Source organism: Oryx dammah, unplaced genomic scaffold (assembly GCF_014754425.2).
Source record: "Oryx dammah isolate SB20612 unplaced genomic scaffold, SCBI_Odam_1.1 HiC_scaffold_10, whole genome shotgun sequence".
In the NCBI taxonomy this organism is placed as follows: Eukaryota; Metazoa; Chordata; class Mammalia; order Artiodactyla; family Bovidae; genus Oryx; species Oryx dammah.
This window is the reverse complement of record NW_024070194.1, coordinates 21,180,231-21,198,673: the sequence shown is the minus strand read 5'-3', so window position 1 is coordinate 21,198,673 and position 18,443 is coordinate 21,180,231. Positions and strand designations below refer to the sequence as shown.

General features: G+C 47.9%; 1 protein-coding gene across 1 annotated transcript in view; it reads left to right on the top strand.

Annotated features, from left to right (window-relative positions):
- DNMT3B (DNA methyltransferase 3 beta) overlaps window positions 1–18,443 on the top strand; it is a 34,317-nt gene that overhangs the window by 3,240 nt on the left and 12,634 nt on the right. Inside the window, exons 2-9 of the mRNA XM_040247550.1 lie at window positions 8,809–8,989; window positions 9,736–9,797; window positions 11,259–11,366; window positions 12,247–12,372; window positions 13,039–13,248; window positions 14,228–14,386; window positions 16,097–16,204; window positions 17,049–17,193. Of these exons, the coding sequence (XP_040103484.1) occupies window positions 8,815–8,989; window positions 9,736–9,797; window positions 11,259–11,366; window positions 12,247–12,372; window positions 13,039–13,248; window positions 14,228–14,386; window positions 16,097–16,204; window positions 17,049–17,193 (1,093 nt within the window). The 5' untranslated portion in view covers window positions 8,809–8,814. The remainder of the gene's footprint in view (window positions 1–8,808; window positions 8,990–9,735; window positions 9,798–11,258; window positions 11,367–12,246; window positions 12,373–13,038; window positions 13,249–14,227; window positions 14,387–16,096; window positions 16,205–17,048; window positions 17,194–18,443) is intronic.

Sequence of the window (18,443 nt, the reverse complement as noted above, 5' to 3'; positions counted from 1 at the left end):
TTAAAAAGTGTACATAATGAGGATGTAATAAAGGTCACATTGTGTAGTCACTATTGAGATGATGGCTAGTGGTCGTAATTTACTTGCTGAGAGAAACAGTCCTAGATGGCATTCCTGAGGAAATAAGCAAAAAGTGAGGAGGATCTGTTTTGTGTAGGGAATTAGAATATTTCATCAAAAGGATTTTCATCATGTTTGATACAAATGAAAATCAATTTTGCCATCTTCAGATGCAAAGGAAAAACAGATCATGGCCTGTAATCTCACAGTCCCAAGGTAATCAATGTTTTACTTTCATTTGGGGGCCCTCTCAGTTTCTTCTAGAAGTGGAGAAAGCGTAGAGAGGAGCAGCAGTCCATCCTAAGCAAAAAGACAAGAACCCAGGGCAAGTGCAGTATGGTGAGGAAAGGCCGTCCATTGGCGAGGTTTCCCAGTGCACTGTGGTCATCTTTGGGGCCAGCTCCCCAAGTGGATGGGAGGACCTTTTAGAGAACCATTGGCCTCTGCTCATTTCTCAGCTCAGCCTGACCAAGTTTTTCTAAATAACTTCACCTGCAGAGGTCTTTCTCTTCTTTTTTCAGAGTAATTTTTTCTCCATATATATATATATATAATATTTTATTTTTGGTTGTTCTGGGTCCTTGCTGTGTGGGCTTCTCTCTATTGTGGCAAGCGGGCACTCTTCTCTAGTTGGTGGTGTGTGGGTTTCTCATTAGAGTGGCTCTAGTGTGGACTTTAGTAGTAGTAGTAGGGCTTGTGACTCAAGCACAGACTCAATAGTTGGGGCGCAATGGGCTTAGTTGCCCCGTGGGATCTTCCCAGACCAGTGATTGAACCTGAGTCTCCTGCATTGGCAGGCAGATTCTTTACCACTGAGCCACCAGGGAAGCCTTGCAGAGATTTTTCCATTCAAAGGATGCAGTCTCTGGACTGTGCCCCAGGCAAGCCATTGCCTGTTGTGTTGTTCTCTGTCCCCCTCCACAGCTTTCAGTTTTTCAACACAGGGGACATACTTAGATCTTCTAGAAAATGGCCTTTGATAGTCTATGAAATTTGTGGGTAGAGCATTAGTCATTGTGAAATTATGAGCAGGAAATTAGAAATGCATTGTTAAGAACTGATGGGTGGGAGAGGTCATGGGGAAATGTTCTTAACCAATTAATTTCCTCTCGGGGACAGATGATGCTGACCAGGTGTGTATGAGGAGCTGGTACGGGAGGAGAAGGGCTCAGTGTCACTGAGGGCTCCTATCCTAAAGTCAAGGGAATACATTTCCTTGAGCTATCACACCCCTTGTTTTTTGTGCTCATCAGATGCATCCCCTCCTGGCCTGGTGGCATTTTGGCCATTTGTCCTTAGTTCTGCTTTCTGGTGTCCTCAGCTTTTGTGTTTTGAAGGGTTCCTTTCTTGAGAATTTCATTTGTAATGGTGTCTTCATCTTGTTTTTGGACACATCCTTTATCCCCTTGTTTTAATTTTAGTGTGTAGAGCTCCATCCAATATTTCTGAGTGTCTTTTTTTTTTTTTACTGTTTTTGTTTTTCATATTTTAGTTTTGAACTGTATTCAGAAGGATTTAAAACTGTAGGCTTACTGTGTGGGACATGGACTGGAACTTGTCTCTGGGTCTCCCAAAAGCTGAAGGTAGCTCTCTGATATTGGTATGTCTTATTCCCCATTCCCTGGAGGAGAGGGATCGTCCAATGCCCTGCCCAGTGGTACAGATCTGGCAGCTAGAAAAGGGACCGGAGAGTTCTCAGTCTGGCATTAATTTTTCCTGAGTCAGGTCTCTTATGTTGCAGCCTGGGTGGAGAAGTCATTACCTACCTATTTCTTCATCCTTTCCTGTACTTCCACCTTCTGAGGTTAATGGGGCTTCCTAAGCAGCCTTTATTTCCAGTTGCATTTGCTTCCAGTTGCAAATGGGCCTGCTGGGGCCAGAGCCAGGGCCTTCCACTGCCCTTCAGCTCCTGGAGAAGGGATGGTACCTTCCTGGTGGGTGTTCCCAGCAGCCAGCATGATCCTGGGGCACGTGAATGTATGCTGGGTGACACCCAAAGGAGGCCCTGGACAAGCCTGGGTGTCCTGTAGCTGAAGCGCTAGAACTGGAGGAGATACTGCAGGTGAGCGGAAGGAAACCTCACCTGGGACACAGATGTGCACTGTTAGGCGGGATGCCTAGATGGGCAGGTACTGTCCTCCGGGATTTTCTAGGTTACCAGGGAGGCAGCATGTACCTGCACAATAGGATATGGACAGTTCTGAGCAAATGTACATACAAGTATGGGTGAAATCGAGAAAATCAATGAAACTTTAAGGTTGGCAGGCTTGTCCAAGCAGATATGAGCATTTATTGTAAATGTATCATGATTCAAAGAGGTGGCAGGGGCTAAATACCAAAAGGAGAAGTGAAACCAGAAACATCCCATGTATATAGGGGAACCATCTAGAAGAGGTGGAGTTGGGTCATGCTAGTCATTGTATGTCTGACTTTCCTTATAGAGAAAATTGAGAGCTCAATCTTATACCATTCAAAAAACTCAGATTGACTAAACTTAAATGGTCGTTTTCAAAAGTGACATTTTAAAGTTGGCTTTTTGATTGTAAAAGTCACATGGAGATAGATATGCTTGTCTGTTCTTCCACAGGCTACCTTGCTGAGAAGTTAAAGAAAAAATGCTGGAGGAACATGGCTTAATGTACACAGTAACCTATTAAATGCAATTGTATTGTTAGGTGGACGTTCTCACTTTACATGGTTTCATCTAGAAACAGCTGCCCTATTCTTTGCTGCTCAGTGGTCTCCCCAGTGTGGCTGCATGTAATTTAGACAGTCTCCCATTGATCATTTGTTGGTAGCTTTTACTTCGACAATGAAGGCAGTTGCCAGTCTTTCCACAGGTTTTGGGAAGAACTTTGTGCTGAGTGGATTCCTAGCAGTAGAATTCCTGTATAATAGGATATGGACACTTGGCACTTGAGGTCATACTGTCAGATTGCCATCTTCAATACTGAATCAATATCTCTACAGCACTGGTATATAGATGGGCTGAAGTTTTAGGCAATGGCAGTAGCAACAGGTGCAGGCTGCTGCGAGGGGCAGAGCTGAGGGAGTGACTTTGAGGATAGTGGTCTCCTTTCTCCATCCCCCTGGGAAGAGGGCAGAGGACACTTCGGCTGGATTTTGCCTAGGGGAACAAGGCCACAGGAGTGGGTATAGCAGCTCCCAAATCCTCGGCCTTAGGATGCCCCACGTGGCATTCTGGGTGACCCATGGGTTCCCTGTCTTCATCTGCATGACCTTCCTAGGGCTTCTCAAATAACTTGTAGGTGGAAGGGGCTAGTTGCTTGCAACTTGTTTCCATAGGGTAAAAAGTTTGACTCCAAACTCCAGCTGAAGGTCTCATTTCAGATCTTTCTGTAAGGTTTTCCTGTAAATTATCTAGAAGGTAATGGTATATAATTTTATTACAGTCTATTGACAAATATCCAGATGTACTGATGTTTCTCTATAATTTTGCTATTAATAAGCAATGTTGCAAGGAACATCTTCATAGCCAGCTTTTCTTATACTTGCCCAGACTGACTACTGGAACATCTTCATAGCCAGCTTTTCTCATACTTGCCCAGACTGACTACTGGAGTCAGTCCTTACGATGATTCTGATAAATATGCCCAGGCCCAACTATTATCGTACAATGACAGTGGTGCATGTAGCCATGACCCAGAGGCACTGAAAAATTCTCCAAACTTGAGTCATCATGGATGAAGGGATGCATCGCTTTGTGAGCCTAAGCTGGGAAATCTGGCACAACAGCACACGAGACTGCGTAATCTCCAGGTTTTAAGATTTTGCCATCTGCTTTGGGATCTGTAGCACCAACCACCTACGGAATTAGATGAGGTACTTCATTGCCTAGGCTGTATGACTGAGGCTTGAGGAGAGGGAGGACATTTTCTTCCTGTTTCCCTGTGAACCTGATCTTTTTATGGAATTTACTGGAGATTGCTGATCAGGCATAGGGAACTGGGGCCCTGTGCTCTGTCCCCAGCCAGGGGGACAGCTGTTTCTGTCCTCCTTGACTTTGTCTGTACTGTCTCCACTGCCTCCCTTCTCCCCACTCACCTGGGTGAGCTGTCCCTCCCTGGCCTTAAACTTTTTAAACTGTTTAAACTTAAAAACTGCTTACTGCATTGTTTTATGATGTCTTTAAGATCTGCCTCCTGGACTAAGGCCTCAGTCTCCATCACGCAGTCACTCTGGGAACCTCATCAAAGAAACTGCTTATCTATTTCCTCTGAGCTTGTTTCCTCATCTACAGAATGGGGATCATAAGAGTAACTAACTCTTTTGTGGTACATGCTGAGTGCTCTATCTCAGCCATTTTGGGAAACAGAGCAGTTCAAGGGGAGGAGTCAGGAGTCGATTCCCCTCCCACAGGCCAAGGAGGAACTTTTTAAATAGGGGAGGTGGGAATGTCTTTCACCCTTTCTCTCCCTTTTTTGCTTTACAAATCTCTAAACTCTGGGTGGACAGAGTTGGTCAGGTATGCCCAAGGTCCTCCCCTGCTAACCTTGCCATCAAGCCCACCATCATCCCCTTCCTGCACTGTAAGTTTAATTAATGCAATTAACATGTACAGAGTGCCAGGAAATAGCTCTGCTGCTGGTACCAGCCTGGAGGAAATGAATGACATCACTTCTCAGGTTTATAGCTGGGTTGCGGGGAGTCCCTGGGCCTCCTCCTCCCTGAATCTAATTGGGGGTGCCACCCACCCTTCTGTCTGCCACATTGCATTTGGACACGTCTGACCTGGTTCAGTCAGGACACAAGCATCCTGCACTAATGAGGCAGGGTCTTGCAGGGGGAACCTTGCCTGTGAGCCCACCCAGCACCGCTGACCATCCTGAAGTCACATGCTGGACCCCAGCCTCTGGGAAAGGGTCAGAGTTCACCTGCATCTTGAGGTTGGACCACCACCTCCTGTGATGGTGAACACTCAGCTGGTGTAAGTCCCTCAGCCATACAGCTCCCGAAGCTCCTGGAACGAATGGTGCATTGTTCATAACTCATCTCAGGCACAACAGTTCAGGCACGTGCCCTGGATTGCCTGGGCATGAGTTTGGCACTGCCACTTTGCTGGGTGACTTAATTCATTTGAGCCTGTTGAGAGCAGGTTGATGAGAGGACTTGCCTCGGGTTGGGGTGGGGGTTAAGAGGTGTCAGTTCCACCCTTAGCAGACAGGAGGGGCCTGGGACATGCTAACAGCCAAGTGGCAAGTGTCCTGGAGCTGGTATGTCAGCCCCTCTGGGAAAATCCCTGGGGAAGCTGCCACTACTCAGGATTGGGATCCCTCTAGATAAAGGAGCTTTCTTGTGTTGGGGGCCACATTATCTGGGAAATGCCAATTTTGACTCATTAGAAGCCAAACAACTTCATGAGGTAGATGTATTATCTACCGTTACAAACCAATCCCTGGTGCTAATATCTTCCTGTTGCCAAAAGCAGGTAGTTAAAATTCATGCCTTCTTGTTTAAGTTCCCTGGGAGCATTCTTTTGAGTGAGTATGTATGTATTATGTTGCCTAACCTCAGTTTGCTCATCTGTTATACAGGGATAACATTAATGGTATGTAAGGATTAAGTGAATTCATACAGGTAAAGCACAAGGGTGCCTGGCATATGGTAGTAAATACTGAGAAAAGTGATCAAGATCTGTGGATCTTCATGAGGGCTGGATGATTGCTTATGGAAGCCTTTGAGAGAAGCCTTCCTTGTTTTGACCTGTGGTTTCTGAAATCTGAATATGTGATAGGGCTTCTGGGTTGAGGGCCTACCAGTAGCACATGCCTGCAGCTGTTTGGGTCATGTGTATAATGTGGAGGAGATATATAATGTGTGTAAAATGTCGAGGAACCGAGCTGGGCATCTTTAAATCTTGCCAGTTCTGGACTCTGGTGTGTGTGTGTGTTGTAACTAGTGAAGTGAAAGTGAAAGTTGCACAGCCATGTCCGACTCTTTGCAACCCCGTGGATTATACAGTCCATAGAATTCCCCGGGTCAGAATACTGGCGTGGGTAGTAGGCTCCCTACTCCAGGAGATCTTCCCAACCCAGGGATTGAACCCAGGTCTCCCACATTGCAGGTGGGTTCTTTAGCAGCTGAGCCACCAGGGAAGCCCAAGAATACTGGAATGGGCAACCTAGCCCTTCTCCAGCTGATCTTCCCAACCCAGGAATCTAATGTCATTGCAAATTCTGGGTGGTGAAAACTACAGGGAAGGAGCTTTTAATGAAATCACATTGAATGATGCCACTGAAAGTAAGAATATTTTACCTACCTAGCTCACCCCAGGGCACCCAGGTAGTTGGTCATAGAGCAGGTTGGTTTCCTTCCCTGAAATCTTCCTCCAGTCCCTGTGGGTTTGGTTCTAGGGGCAGAATTTTTCCTGACTATTGAGATCTGGCTTTGGGAAGGAGCTCTGCTCACCTGTCCATCCCTCTAGCAGGCTGGCAGACAAGTTGGCACTGCTGAGGCCCCAGGGAAGCCTGAGGTGGTTAGTCATAGTTAATCATTGTCTGTTCTGGGCTGCAGGCTCCAAATGGATCTGTCTAGCAGAGAGATTCCTGTTGACCCAGGTGGGGACTGTCTGAGGGAACTCTGAGCCCCTCATAAGAGGGAAGGAAGCCTTGTCCCTTGATTTCAGCCTCTGACCTGCTACCCGCTCCTGACTGAAGCACTGTCTTCAGTCTGCCCTCCCTCCTCCCCAGAGCTCCCTGTGGAACCACCCCATGGCCAAGTCTCCCACCCTCTGCCAGGCCATCCAGGTTACTTAGTTCACTGGTTTGGCTTGAGGGAAACACTGGAAATTAATGATTACTCTGAACCACTCTCCAGCAGTTTTCCTGAGAAACTGGCTGCTTGGACTCACAGGAACTGGCCATGGGGTCAGACAACCTGTTCTTCCGGGTCAGGGCTTGAGAGTAAAAGGGCTAGAGAAGCCGCTAATCAGGCTGGGTTAGGCATTCCTCCTTTTCCTTGGGGCTGGTGAGATTCCTTATGTATTGAGAGAAAATAACACCAGGAACTGTGAACCTGCACACTCTGGACCGCATGGGTTAGTTAGATGCTCTGTGTCAGTGTATGCATTTGTGACCCAGGCAGTATTTTTTTTTTCCCCCTTTTCATCGAACAGCTCAGAATCCAGCTTGCAGAATCTTGGTCAAACCCCAAGCTCCACAGTGAAAGGACTAACCACTGGACTGCCAGGGAATTCCAAGGCAGGGTTTCTTTAACTTGCGTATTGACTACCCAGGGATCCTGTGAAAATGTTGATCCTAATTTAGTAGGTGCCTGAGAATTCTGCAGGATGATTCCATGGTCCCTCCACCTTGTGGGGAGCATCAGAGGTCTACCCACACCTGGGGGATGGACTGATGCCCAGGGTGGAATTAAGAATCCATAGGACATTGCATACCTGCGGGGGTGGCGCGGGGGTTGGGGTGGGGGTCATGAGGTGGGGTGGTGGTGGTGCACTGAGAAGTTAATCACTGAGCCCCACAGCGCCCCCTGGTGGGTGTGCTGGCAGCATCCCCACTGCAGCTCACAGCTCTGTAGCCTAGATGACCCTTCTAGAAGGTCACCTGGGAGGCTTGCTTGGGTTATTGGGTACTATGTGGTGAGTCTGTCTCCATGACAGGGAATACGGGCCAGGAGGGCTCAGCGTCCATAGGCAGCTGTTTGCTGGGGAAACTTCACAAGCAGGGTTCCTGTGGTACCAAATACTTCACCTCCATTTGGGGCTTCACCCTTCCTCTTATATGTGAGGTTTTTATTTTTGATGTTGAAGATTGACAAGGTCTGTGGGTCAGTTTTCCTGTTCTATAAAATGGGCCCACAATCACATTAAGAGGAATAAATGAGAGTAAGGTACATGTTCTTGAGGCCAACGTGTTGCAGGCAGTAGGGCCAGGTCAAAGGTCACACAGCCCTCCAATGCATGCCTGAAGACCTGGCTGGAGCTGGTCTTAGCTTAATAGCCTAGTGATGATGCAGTTACCAGGGTGGGCAGGGGTGGGGAGGCAAAGGCCCAGAGGTGGGGTGGGGTTGGAGCAGATGGGGAACATGTCCCTGGTTAACCCGTCCCAGTCCTTCCCCCTGTGTCTCCTCCATTCCTTCCCTTCTTGGGAACTTGGGACTCTGAGCCCCAGCTGGTAAGGGAGGAGGAGGGTGAGCGACAGGCCAGCAGACCAATGGGCCCCCGAGGTTGTGATGGGGCGGGGCTTGTGCTGCCATGGAGAGGAGAGAAGCTGTTCTGTGGGGGAGGAGGGGACGGTGGGAAGAGGACCTGGAGATTGAGGGGAAGGGAGAGAGCAAACAAAGGGGTCAGGAGGGAAAATAATGCACTGACTTCCCGAGGCCCTGCAGAGACTGGGCAGGGAGAGCGCGCCAGGGGCAGAGGGGACCAAGGCTGGCGGCAGGCAGGCCGGCCTTAGATGGCATTGTTTGAAGTGGCCGGCTAATTGCACAGAGCAGCCTGAGCCTCAGACCACGGCCCAGCCCCCTCCTCTGTCCTGGGTGCTGGCTTCTGAGCCTTCGGGTCGAGTGGCCACATGGAACCAAGTCCTGAGCCTCCGAGTTTGGTGAGGGGGGGCAGGCTATGGGGGGCGGCCTGGGTGGGGCCCTGAGAACCGCTCCCAGGCCCTCTCTTGGCCTGAGGGCTTGGTGACATTGGCAGAGGCTTGGGGGCACACTGCGCCCTTCCACCCTTGCATCTCTGCTGCCCTCCTCACTCTGGCCTTCCTACAGGAAACAATGAAGGCAGACACCAGACAACTCAACGGAGAGGAGGACGCCAGCAGGAGGGAAGACTCCATCCTCACCAACGGGGGCTGCAGCGACCAGTCTTCCGACTCCAAGGATGCGCCCTCACCCCCGATCCTGGAGGCCATCAGCACCCCTGAGATCCGAGGTGGCAGAGGTGGCAGAGGTGGCGTGGCCTGTGGGGAGGAGGGGTGAGGAGGGCGGTCACGGTGGACCACAGCTGCGACAAGGCCCCCGAGCAGGCGCAAGGGGGGCTATGGGAGTCTGGGCTCTGACGACCCCTGCCCCAGCCCCAGGGCAGGGAAGAGCTGCTCCCTTTCTCCTGTCACCTCCACTGGGACAGAGTAGGTGACCCAAAGCCAATGAGCCCTTCTGTTCCAGAGAAGGGGGTGGACACAGCATAGGTAGACTGGGGTGTTTGACACTTCTATGGGGACAGCCCTCTCCCCTTGCAGCTGGGCCTGTCATTTTTCTGGGAAGAAATGAAGAGGCAGCGAGCATCTCAGGCTTGCTGCCTGTCCCAGCCTCTCTCTCTTCCCCTCCTCTCTGCTGCGCCATCACCTGGGATCCTCCCTGCTGAGATTTTCTGGCCCAGCTGGTTTGGAAACCCCTGTATTGTCTCATCCTGCTGTCAAGAGAACTCTTCAAGTTAGGCCTTCCCATAGAACTTTCTAGAGGGTGTGCTCTTTCTGCACCGTTCACATGACCGCGAGGAGCTGAATGCGAGCACTTAATGCGGCTGCGCTGTCAGGCACTGGCTTGCTCCTTTAGTGGAGTTAGTGGCCACTGATTTGGGCAGCATAGGAAGGAGCTGTTCAAGGGCTAGGATTTAACCCCTGAGGATGTCACTGGGTTTAGGGAGACCAGGAGAGCCCCTTCTTCACAAGAGACTCTGGTTCTGCCTTCTTCCAGGCCGCAGATCAAGCTCACGACTGTCCAAGAGGGAGGTCTCCAGCCTGCTAAGTTATACTCAGGTACTGGTTCTGTGGTCACATTTCTGGGATTCAGGGGAACTCTATGGTTTGCATATTAAGTAGGGAACCTGAGGCCCACTTAAACTGATGGCCAGCAAATACTTGCTGAATGAGGAATTTGAACACCGCCAGGTACACAGAAGACTTAGAACAACCTCAGTTAGAGTGGCGTTTGCTGCTGTCACATGCTGAGTTTTTGAAATGAATGTTTTTCTCAATCTGGATGATTAATTGAACTGATAAATTTCTACTGTAACAAGATTTTTTTTACCCCTGAAAGGAATCCAGCTTCCTCATGGTATGTTTTGAATTGGATCTACTTTTAAATTTAACATCTATTCATGAGTAAAATGAATGTATGATTTTATTTCTTGTAATATACCTGTGTGTGGTTTGACAGTAAGATTGTATGGCCCTGTGGCCTCAAGGATTTTATTTTTTCCTTTTGGAAAGAACTTGCCTGCCTTATTAGGGGATTTTCAACAATCACTGAAATATCTTTTACCAATGTGCAATGTCAAGGTTCTACTTGATTAGTTTTTTCCAAGTTGTAGCTTTTCCATGTTTTTTTTTTTTTTAAACTCATGACACTATTTATGCCTTCTGTTTTCCTATGAATCATATTAGAGTTTTGTTAATTCAGGTCAGTATCAGGCATTGGGGACAGAGTCACGGTTGAAAGTTGTAGACAATGAAAACTCCCCCTCATACGGCTTGTCTTGTCCTCATGGAGGACCACAAGTGGGCACCCAGATAATGAGGATCAGGAGCTGAGGGGACCTGGTAGGGACAGGACTGGAACAGAGACTCAGAACAGCTGTTCTGATCTCTTGGAACTTCCTCTGTGCCCTGCCTTGGCAAGCATGCATTACTTGATTCTCACTATAACTCTGTTGTGCTATAAGGGAAGAACCATTGTGCCAGTTTTAACGAGAGGACCGGACCCACTCAAGACCTTAGTTGGCAAGGGAAAAGTCAAGTTCTTAACACTCTGGCCAGACATTGGACTGCTCCCCACCTCTCTGACTCTTGTGCTGAGTTTTTGTTGAGTTCAGTGTGCAGCTTGGGATGTGTCCTTGACACAGGACTCGTGCCATTTCTTCTTGGCCATTATGTCAGGAAGCATCTTCCTCAAGCCTGTTTCCCCCAGATGCTGTTGATTGTGGAAACTGACCAGGTCTCCCTTCTGGGCATAGCAAGTTAGTCTAACCATGAAATGATGATTTTTGAATTCAGGAGAAAGAAACCCCAATGGAATTAGAAAACCAAAGAAAAGGTGTCAATGCAAAGGGCATCATGAAGCCTTTTGTGCCCATACCTGTAAAATCTTTTGAACAATATGAGGTTGCAGATCTTTTAAAGTCTACTCAGACCAATATTGTTTTCAATATGACTGACTCTTCATTTTTAAACTATCTTGGTTATATGACATCTAAAATTCATAATTTTTCATTTATAAAGGACCTGACAGGTGATGGAGATGGCGAGGGAGAAGATGGGGATGGCTCCGACACTCCAGTGATGCCAAAGCTCTTCCGGGAAACCAGGACTCGGTCTGAAAGCCCAGCTGTAAGTGTCTACCCCTGAGCTGAGGCACTAAAAAACGCACACATGCCTGCATTAAATGCCTTGTCTAGGATCTCCCTGGAGGAACTTTGAACAAATGTTCTGAAATTGGAAAATGACAGCAAACCTCATTAATTATGATTGAGATGGTTTTCACATGGCAGTTCTCTACTTTTCTGGGGAGCATTCTAAGAAGTGCCCAGGGGTATAGTTTACAGGTGGATGATTCCAGTGCCAGCCAGTTACCTTTGGGACCAAGTTGCTTCTGTAGGTGGATTCTATGACTAAAAAGTCTGGAAATGGGAAGGCAGTTATTGCTCACGGTCACCCAGCCTGCTGTTAGGAAGCAGACTGACTCTTGGCGTGTGCCATTGATAATCCTATCCAGCACATGATGTCTATCGTCCTGTTTTCACAGATGACAGAAAATGCCAGTAGTTTACCCATGGTTAAGCATTAACTCTTGTGTGCAGGATTTGAACACGGTCTGTAATACTCAAGTTCATGCCTTTTTGAGAAGAAAGCCTAAGGGAATTCACATCTATCTTGAAGAATGCAACAACTGTAATAATGCTTGCAGGAAAGAAGTCTGGGAATAAATGTGGATTTTGTCAGTTCAATTTGCGGGTGCCAGTTTCAGCTGTACGAGGCCAAGTAGGACCTGGTGTGGATTGTCAGGCAGCCCTGCCAGCCACACTGCCCCCTAATTCCTCTCTCACTAGGGAATTCAGGGGTGGGAAGTTAGCAGACCAGAGAGAGTCAACCACCGCCTTCACTCCTGTTGGCCTGAGGCGGCCTCTCAAGTCTAGTTCTCTGGGCCCACTGGCTGAGCCTCCAGCCTCCATTCACCAAAGGCCTTGTGCTTATCCTCTCTTGCTTCCAGGTCCGAACCCGAAATAGCAGCAGTACCTCCAACCGGGAGAGGCACAGGCCCTCCCCACGTTCCACCCGAGGCCGGCAGGGCCGCAGCCATGTGGACGAATCCCCTGTGGAGTTCTCAACTACCAGGGTTGGTTCCCCAGATGCTCAGATCCCTACCTCCCGCCCAGGCTCTTAACTGGAAACTCTGCCCCTCACAGCACACCAAGTGGCTGCTATTTATATAACCTGCTTCCTTTCTTCACTCTCCTCTCCCTTTCAGGTTCCTGCCTTTCCTTTCTCTCCTGGGAGCTGGCTAAGCTCTTCCTAAGGCTGAAGACTTCTCTCCTGGCCTAATCCCTAGACAGAACCCTGGTGGGAAGTGCAAGAATTCCCTGTGGACTGGGTCGTTACACTTCCTAAGAATAAGCTGAAACCACTGATTTCAGAACTGTCTCCTTAGTATCTTCAGTGACTCTTCTAGAGGCAACCCCATGGGTTACAGCAACTCTCAACTCCTACGTCAGGGCTAGGCACCAGGAAGCCCGCTCTGAGCATCACTTGTTATCCTGTCTTGGTCCTTAATTCTGTCCTTGTTCTTCTGGAAGTTGTTTCTCTCCCCACTTAAGGGACACTTACTTGTTCCTGGAAAACTGTCCCTGTTGGTCTCTGTTCTGTTAACTTATGTCTTCACTCTGCTTCACTCCTGCTTGACTGAGAAGCAGCTGGGTGCACCTCTGGCTCTGGCCACTGCCCCCCCGCCCCCTACTCCGCCCCGGTTTGCTGTGGCCCATGCTATGCGTCCTTGTGTTCACAGTCCCTGAGGCGAAGGACAGGATCCTCTGCAGGCACGCCGTGGCTGTCCCCCGCCAGCCCCTACCTCACCATCGACCTCACAGACGAGGATGTGGTGCCGCAGGGCAGCAGCACGCCCTATACCCGCCTGGCCCAGGACAGCCAGCAGGAGAGCATGGAGTCCTCGCAGCTGGACGCAGAGGGCAGAGATGCAGACAGCACCGAGTATCAGGTACCGCTGGGAAGGGCTGAACACAGCGAAAAGTTACCCAGGGGTGACTTAAGACTTTTTGTCACTTTCATCACAATAACTGATTCATTCTCCAGGTGCGTTTCCCGTTTGTCAAGCGGCCCTTCCTGTATCCTTATCTCGACATTGACTCAGACACCAGATTAGTTTGCCTCCTAAGTTTTTCCGAACATTTTATCTTTGAACTTAGAAATGTATATACACAGATAATCCATAATTCTATTCATCACGTGTGTGTATACACACGATTTTTGATTGGCTTCTTTAACTTACGAACTGAAGTTGTCTCACTTTCATGTCTGCTCCATCAGGTTTTGTTCATCACCAACCAGTTGAGCTTGCTGGCTTCACTCAGGCTTTGCTACATATGTGTTACTCTATGTACATATACCGTGTAGAAATCTGTTTTCCGAGTACATGACTTCAGAGTAGATCGTATGCATTTTAATAGCTTGCATGATTCCATGGGCATCTCCCCTTTTACGGCAAGCTTTTTACGTGCAAATGGCCCAATTTTTTTTTTTTTTTTTACATTTTAACGACTTGTACTATCCCATCTGATGGCCTGTGGGAATATCCAGGGATTTTACTCGATTCTTCCTATGAGTTTTCAGGTTTTTTTTTTTTTTTTTTTTGACTTTGCAGTTTAACATGTTTCCCAGATACTAGATCAGATATTACAGGTGACATACTGTAGGTCCAACCTATAAAAGCTCGTGTTCTTGTCATGCAACCAAACCTGCCCATCCTCTGCTCCTTACTTTCAAGCAATTCTCCTGAGTTTTCAACCAGGAAGTATTGGATGGGCAGGGAATTTCCTGAGGAACTTTGCACTTGCAGGAAGCCCTGTGCTGGGCTCTAAGGCAATGCCCATCAGGGCTGGTGGGACAGGGAAGGTTTTCCCTCAGTCAAGCCAGTCTGTCTCATTGTGATTTCGTTCCTGTGGTTTTTCTTCTTGCAGGATGGGAAAGAGTTTGGAATAGGAGATCTTGTGTGGGGAAAGATCAAGGGTTTCTCCTGGTGGCCTGCCATGGTGGTGTCCTGGAAGGCCACCTCCAAGCGGCAGGCGATGTCTGGCATGCGGTGGGTCCAGTGGTTTGGTGATGGCAAGTTCTCTGAGGTGAGTCCAGGATGACATGGGCCTTACTTAATGGGCTTATGGACAGAGCCAGGGTTTCCTTCCCTTACTTTTCCAGTTGCCCTTTGACATAACAGCCTGCTCTCTGCGATGGATGTGGCTCAGTGACTCTGTGTGTCCAGGGGCTCACACCAGCCCAGAGCTCTGATTCATGGCCACTTGGCCTCCGGTTTATTTCTCTGTGGCAGTCACCAGTATAGGTTCTGAGGGGCAAGAGTGGCTACCTGGGAAAATACTCTCTAAGTATTCCATTTGAGAAGCCTGAAAAAGATAGCAAGGAGGGAGGTCTCTGACTTATCATTTAGCTGTGGGGGCCGGGACATCCCTGGCTGGGCTTAGAGATGAATCCAGGGTTGCTTGGTGACAGTTATGGGGAAGTTCTTTGGAGATTTCAGCGTTTCTTGATTTTGATATTAGCCATTTAAAGCTCATCTTTCTTATTGAGAATCTGTGTTGGAGATGAATCAGGTTTATTTGATTCTTCCACCTTTAAAGACATCTTCTTGGACTCCAGGTTTTGACTAGAACGCAAGGAACAATACTTTTCCTGTGATGTTGTCTTTAGCTCATCCAGAGCTAAAGTGTGTCCAGAGGTTAGGAGGAACATCCAGTGTGTCCAGAGGTTAGCTGAAGAACAAGTTGGCAGGTTGGCAGGGATGGAGACAGGTGTGAGAATGAAGAACCAGCTAGTAAGTTGAAACTCTGGTTTTCTCATTGAATCTTTCCCATTAGCAACATTGTTCTCAATGGGTAACAATAGTATGACCTGGAGTCTCCCTGATAGGGAAAGTTCACATGTAGAGGTCCTCCCTGGCCAGCAGGGGGAGCCAAAGGACAAATATCTAGGGCCTGTGCCCTGAAGCATCTAATTGCAAGAAAGTGGGCAATGACTTGTGTGAAATGAAATGAAAAGAAACATGGAGGGTTTGTAATTTCTTTGGCGAGTGAGACATAAAATGTGCTTAGCACAACCATATCTGATTCTAGTAAGATGCTGTTGTCTTAGCGTTACAGGGTGTGATTGCAATATGGGGCCTGGTGCTTAGGCTGCAGGCTGTATTGAAACAGTTTGGCCTTGCGGTGGCACCTGAATTTCCATGCACAACGGTTGAACTGCAGTTTCTTTTCATCAGTGGTGATGACACCCCTATGGGTGATCAGGCTTAGAAATGTAAATAGAGGTGATCATTAGTGCCATCACTGGGGAGAATGAGACATTACATGTCTCTTGAGCTCTGAAACCTGAATGCCCGGTTTCATCTCACTGGCAGCCTGAATGGTTCATGCATGACCTGGGGACGTGGGAATGAGACTTTTAGATCATTAGCCCCCGTTGAATTCATGTATCAACAAATCATAATTACTAAAAAGAGCTTAACTCTGTGCCGTGTACTATTCTCTAATCCCATCCCTTAGCTCACTTAATAAATGGCTGAAATAAATAGTAAATAGTAATCATAGCTATTTGTTATGCTTAGGAAGGAGGTAAGAACATATACCAAACCCTTTCAAAGTTGGAGCATCCATGGAAAATTGTAAAACTGAGCTGCAAGGGGGCCACACCAGGGACTATTTAGGTCATTTGCTCTTAAAATATCGGTGAACTTGATCCTCAGAGATAAACTTATGAGAAACCCATGGCACCCCAGATATAGGCTGTGGGTGGATGTTGATGACAACTTTCTCTTCTAGATTCCAGCAGATAAGTTGGTGGCATTGGGATTGTTCAGCCAGCACTTTAACCTGGCGACCTTCAATAAGCTGGTCTCTTACAGGAAGGCCATGTACCATGCTCTGGAGGTAACTTGGCAGTGGGTGGCTAGCCTGGCCCCAAGAATGGGATTAAAGCAAGGAACATACAGAAAGCCAACTCAATCCACAGTGTGGCCAAGAATGACTTGGAGGGGACCTGGGCAACCAGAGGGAGGAGGTTAAAAGATAGCGGTCTAAAGGGCCATGCTGAGAAGGGAAGGAAGGGGTTTGAGACTACCTATAATTTCCCAGTGCTGCCCCCATGCCCCACTGATGTCTGTCTGAATTGCCCTCTGAATGAGGAAGGAGGACCCCTGGAAAGTAAGAGGCAATATGAGCATTAGTGAGCGGCGATATTAGCATTAGTGAGCAAGCTTTTCCAGAGCTTGTTCAAAAGGCCAAGATTATGGCAGCTGCTGAGGTCAGCTGCTTCCTCCCCTTGTCCATAGGAACCGTCAGGCTCTGTCCTTCCTCTACCTTCTCTTGGATTTGCAGTGATCAGTGTCATCTGTCCAGCATGTGTGAGACCAAGCACTAGGCTTAATTAGACATTAAGGCTTCATCTCCACACCTTTCTCAGAGACCATGAAACAACGCTGACTGATACTTCTCCTGTAGCTAAGAGTGGCCCAGCTAATTCTGACCTGACCACTCCAGTTCTCCACAGGGAGGAGATCATATTTGGTTCCTCTGAGGGGAGACTGAACACTCCTTCGTGGCCTGTCCCTGCTCCTCCCTCCCTGTCACATACCACAGCTCAGGACAGCTGTCTGGCTATGAAAGGGCCCAGTGTGAAGGGGAGTGAGGCCCCAGCAAGGGGAGTCCCTGGGTGGGGTAAGCCAGGCAAATACCCACCCCGCCTATTTATCAGATTCTATCTCTGTCTCGGCAGAAAGCCAGGATCCGGGCTGGCAAGACGTTCCCCAGCAGCCCTGGAGACTCACTGGAAGAGCAGCTGAAGCCCATGTTGGAGTGGGCCCATGGAGGCTTTAAGCCCACAGGGGTCGAGGGTCTCAAACCTAACAGCAAGCAACCAGGTATGAATGACGCCCTGTGGCACACCCCTGCCACACCCCTGCCACACTGCTGGTGAGAGCACCCTTGCGTGGCCCAGTCATGCCTGCTGCCTCTCACTTCACCCCGGCTTTCCAGCAGTCAGTTATCCCTGGCTGACTAAGTTAGTTTTTTCCCAAAAAACAGCCCGAACATTTCTAGTTTCACTGGCCACTTTTCCTGCCAGACGGTCAAGTACAGATAATTGAGATTGAATCTGTTCTGAAAGCTTCAGTAAACAGAGTCAAGGTGGAATGTACACTAGCACCTTATTTATTTTTTTTAAGGGGAAAAAATTAAGCTTTGCATATTGGAGAAAACTAGGAAAGTGTCTTAAAAAAAAACCCTCAAAACACCCCAAATCTAGGTCACCTCCATTTAGAAAGGGGCACCATCCATCCTCAAGTTGACCAATATCGCAGTGCCTCCGTGTTTAGGCAGCTGCTTTCCTGTTTCTCTCCAGAAATCCAGGATGTCTTCTCATCCTTCCATTTAACGCCGTGTTTTCTGTTCTGTTTTGTCCCTCCCCCCAAAAAAGTGGTTAATAAGTCGAAGGTCCGTCGTACAGGCAGTAGGAACTTAGAAGCCAGGAAACACGGTATTCCTTCACCATCTTTTGACTATGCACTCTTTTCTCTGCACTTCCTTTCAATCTGTTTGCACAAAAAGTACTCTGAAAAGAATCAAATATGTTTAAAAGTCACCCTGAACTTTCACCTCCCCCTTCCCTCCAACCCTCACAACTGCCTTCCAGGTGACTGGTTGGGTGTGCACGTCCTTCCAGCTCTTTCTGTACACTGGTTGGATTCCTACTTTTCCCTTCATTTCTCAATATTTATGGTTTAAGCACTGTTAAATGTCATTTTTTCACTAAAGTGTCCTTATGATATTAATGGCTGTGTAATTTTCTCTCCTAGGGATAGAGTCAAATTAAACCATGTCCCTTAATAGATTATACTGTGTAGATTGAATAAAAATAGAATTTATAGAAATAAAACCAGTAGCTGCCTAACATAATTCAGTGTTTTTTAGCAGCCACATCAAAAAGCTTAAATTAATATTGATCATACACTTAATCTGTTTCAGCATTTAGTATAAAAAAATGATAGTCCTCTTTTCAATATCTTGCTTTAAGTGTCTTAGAACATCTCAATTGGGACACTAAGTTTTCATTACAAACAGTTGATCTGTGTTTTCACCAATGTCCCACTTGTTCCAAATGGGCTAGTTAATG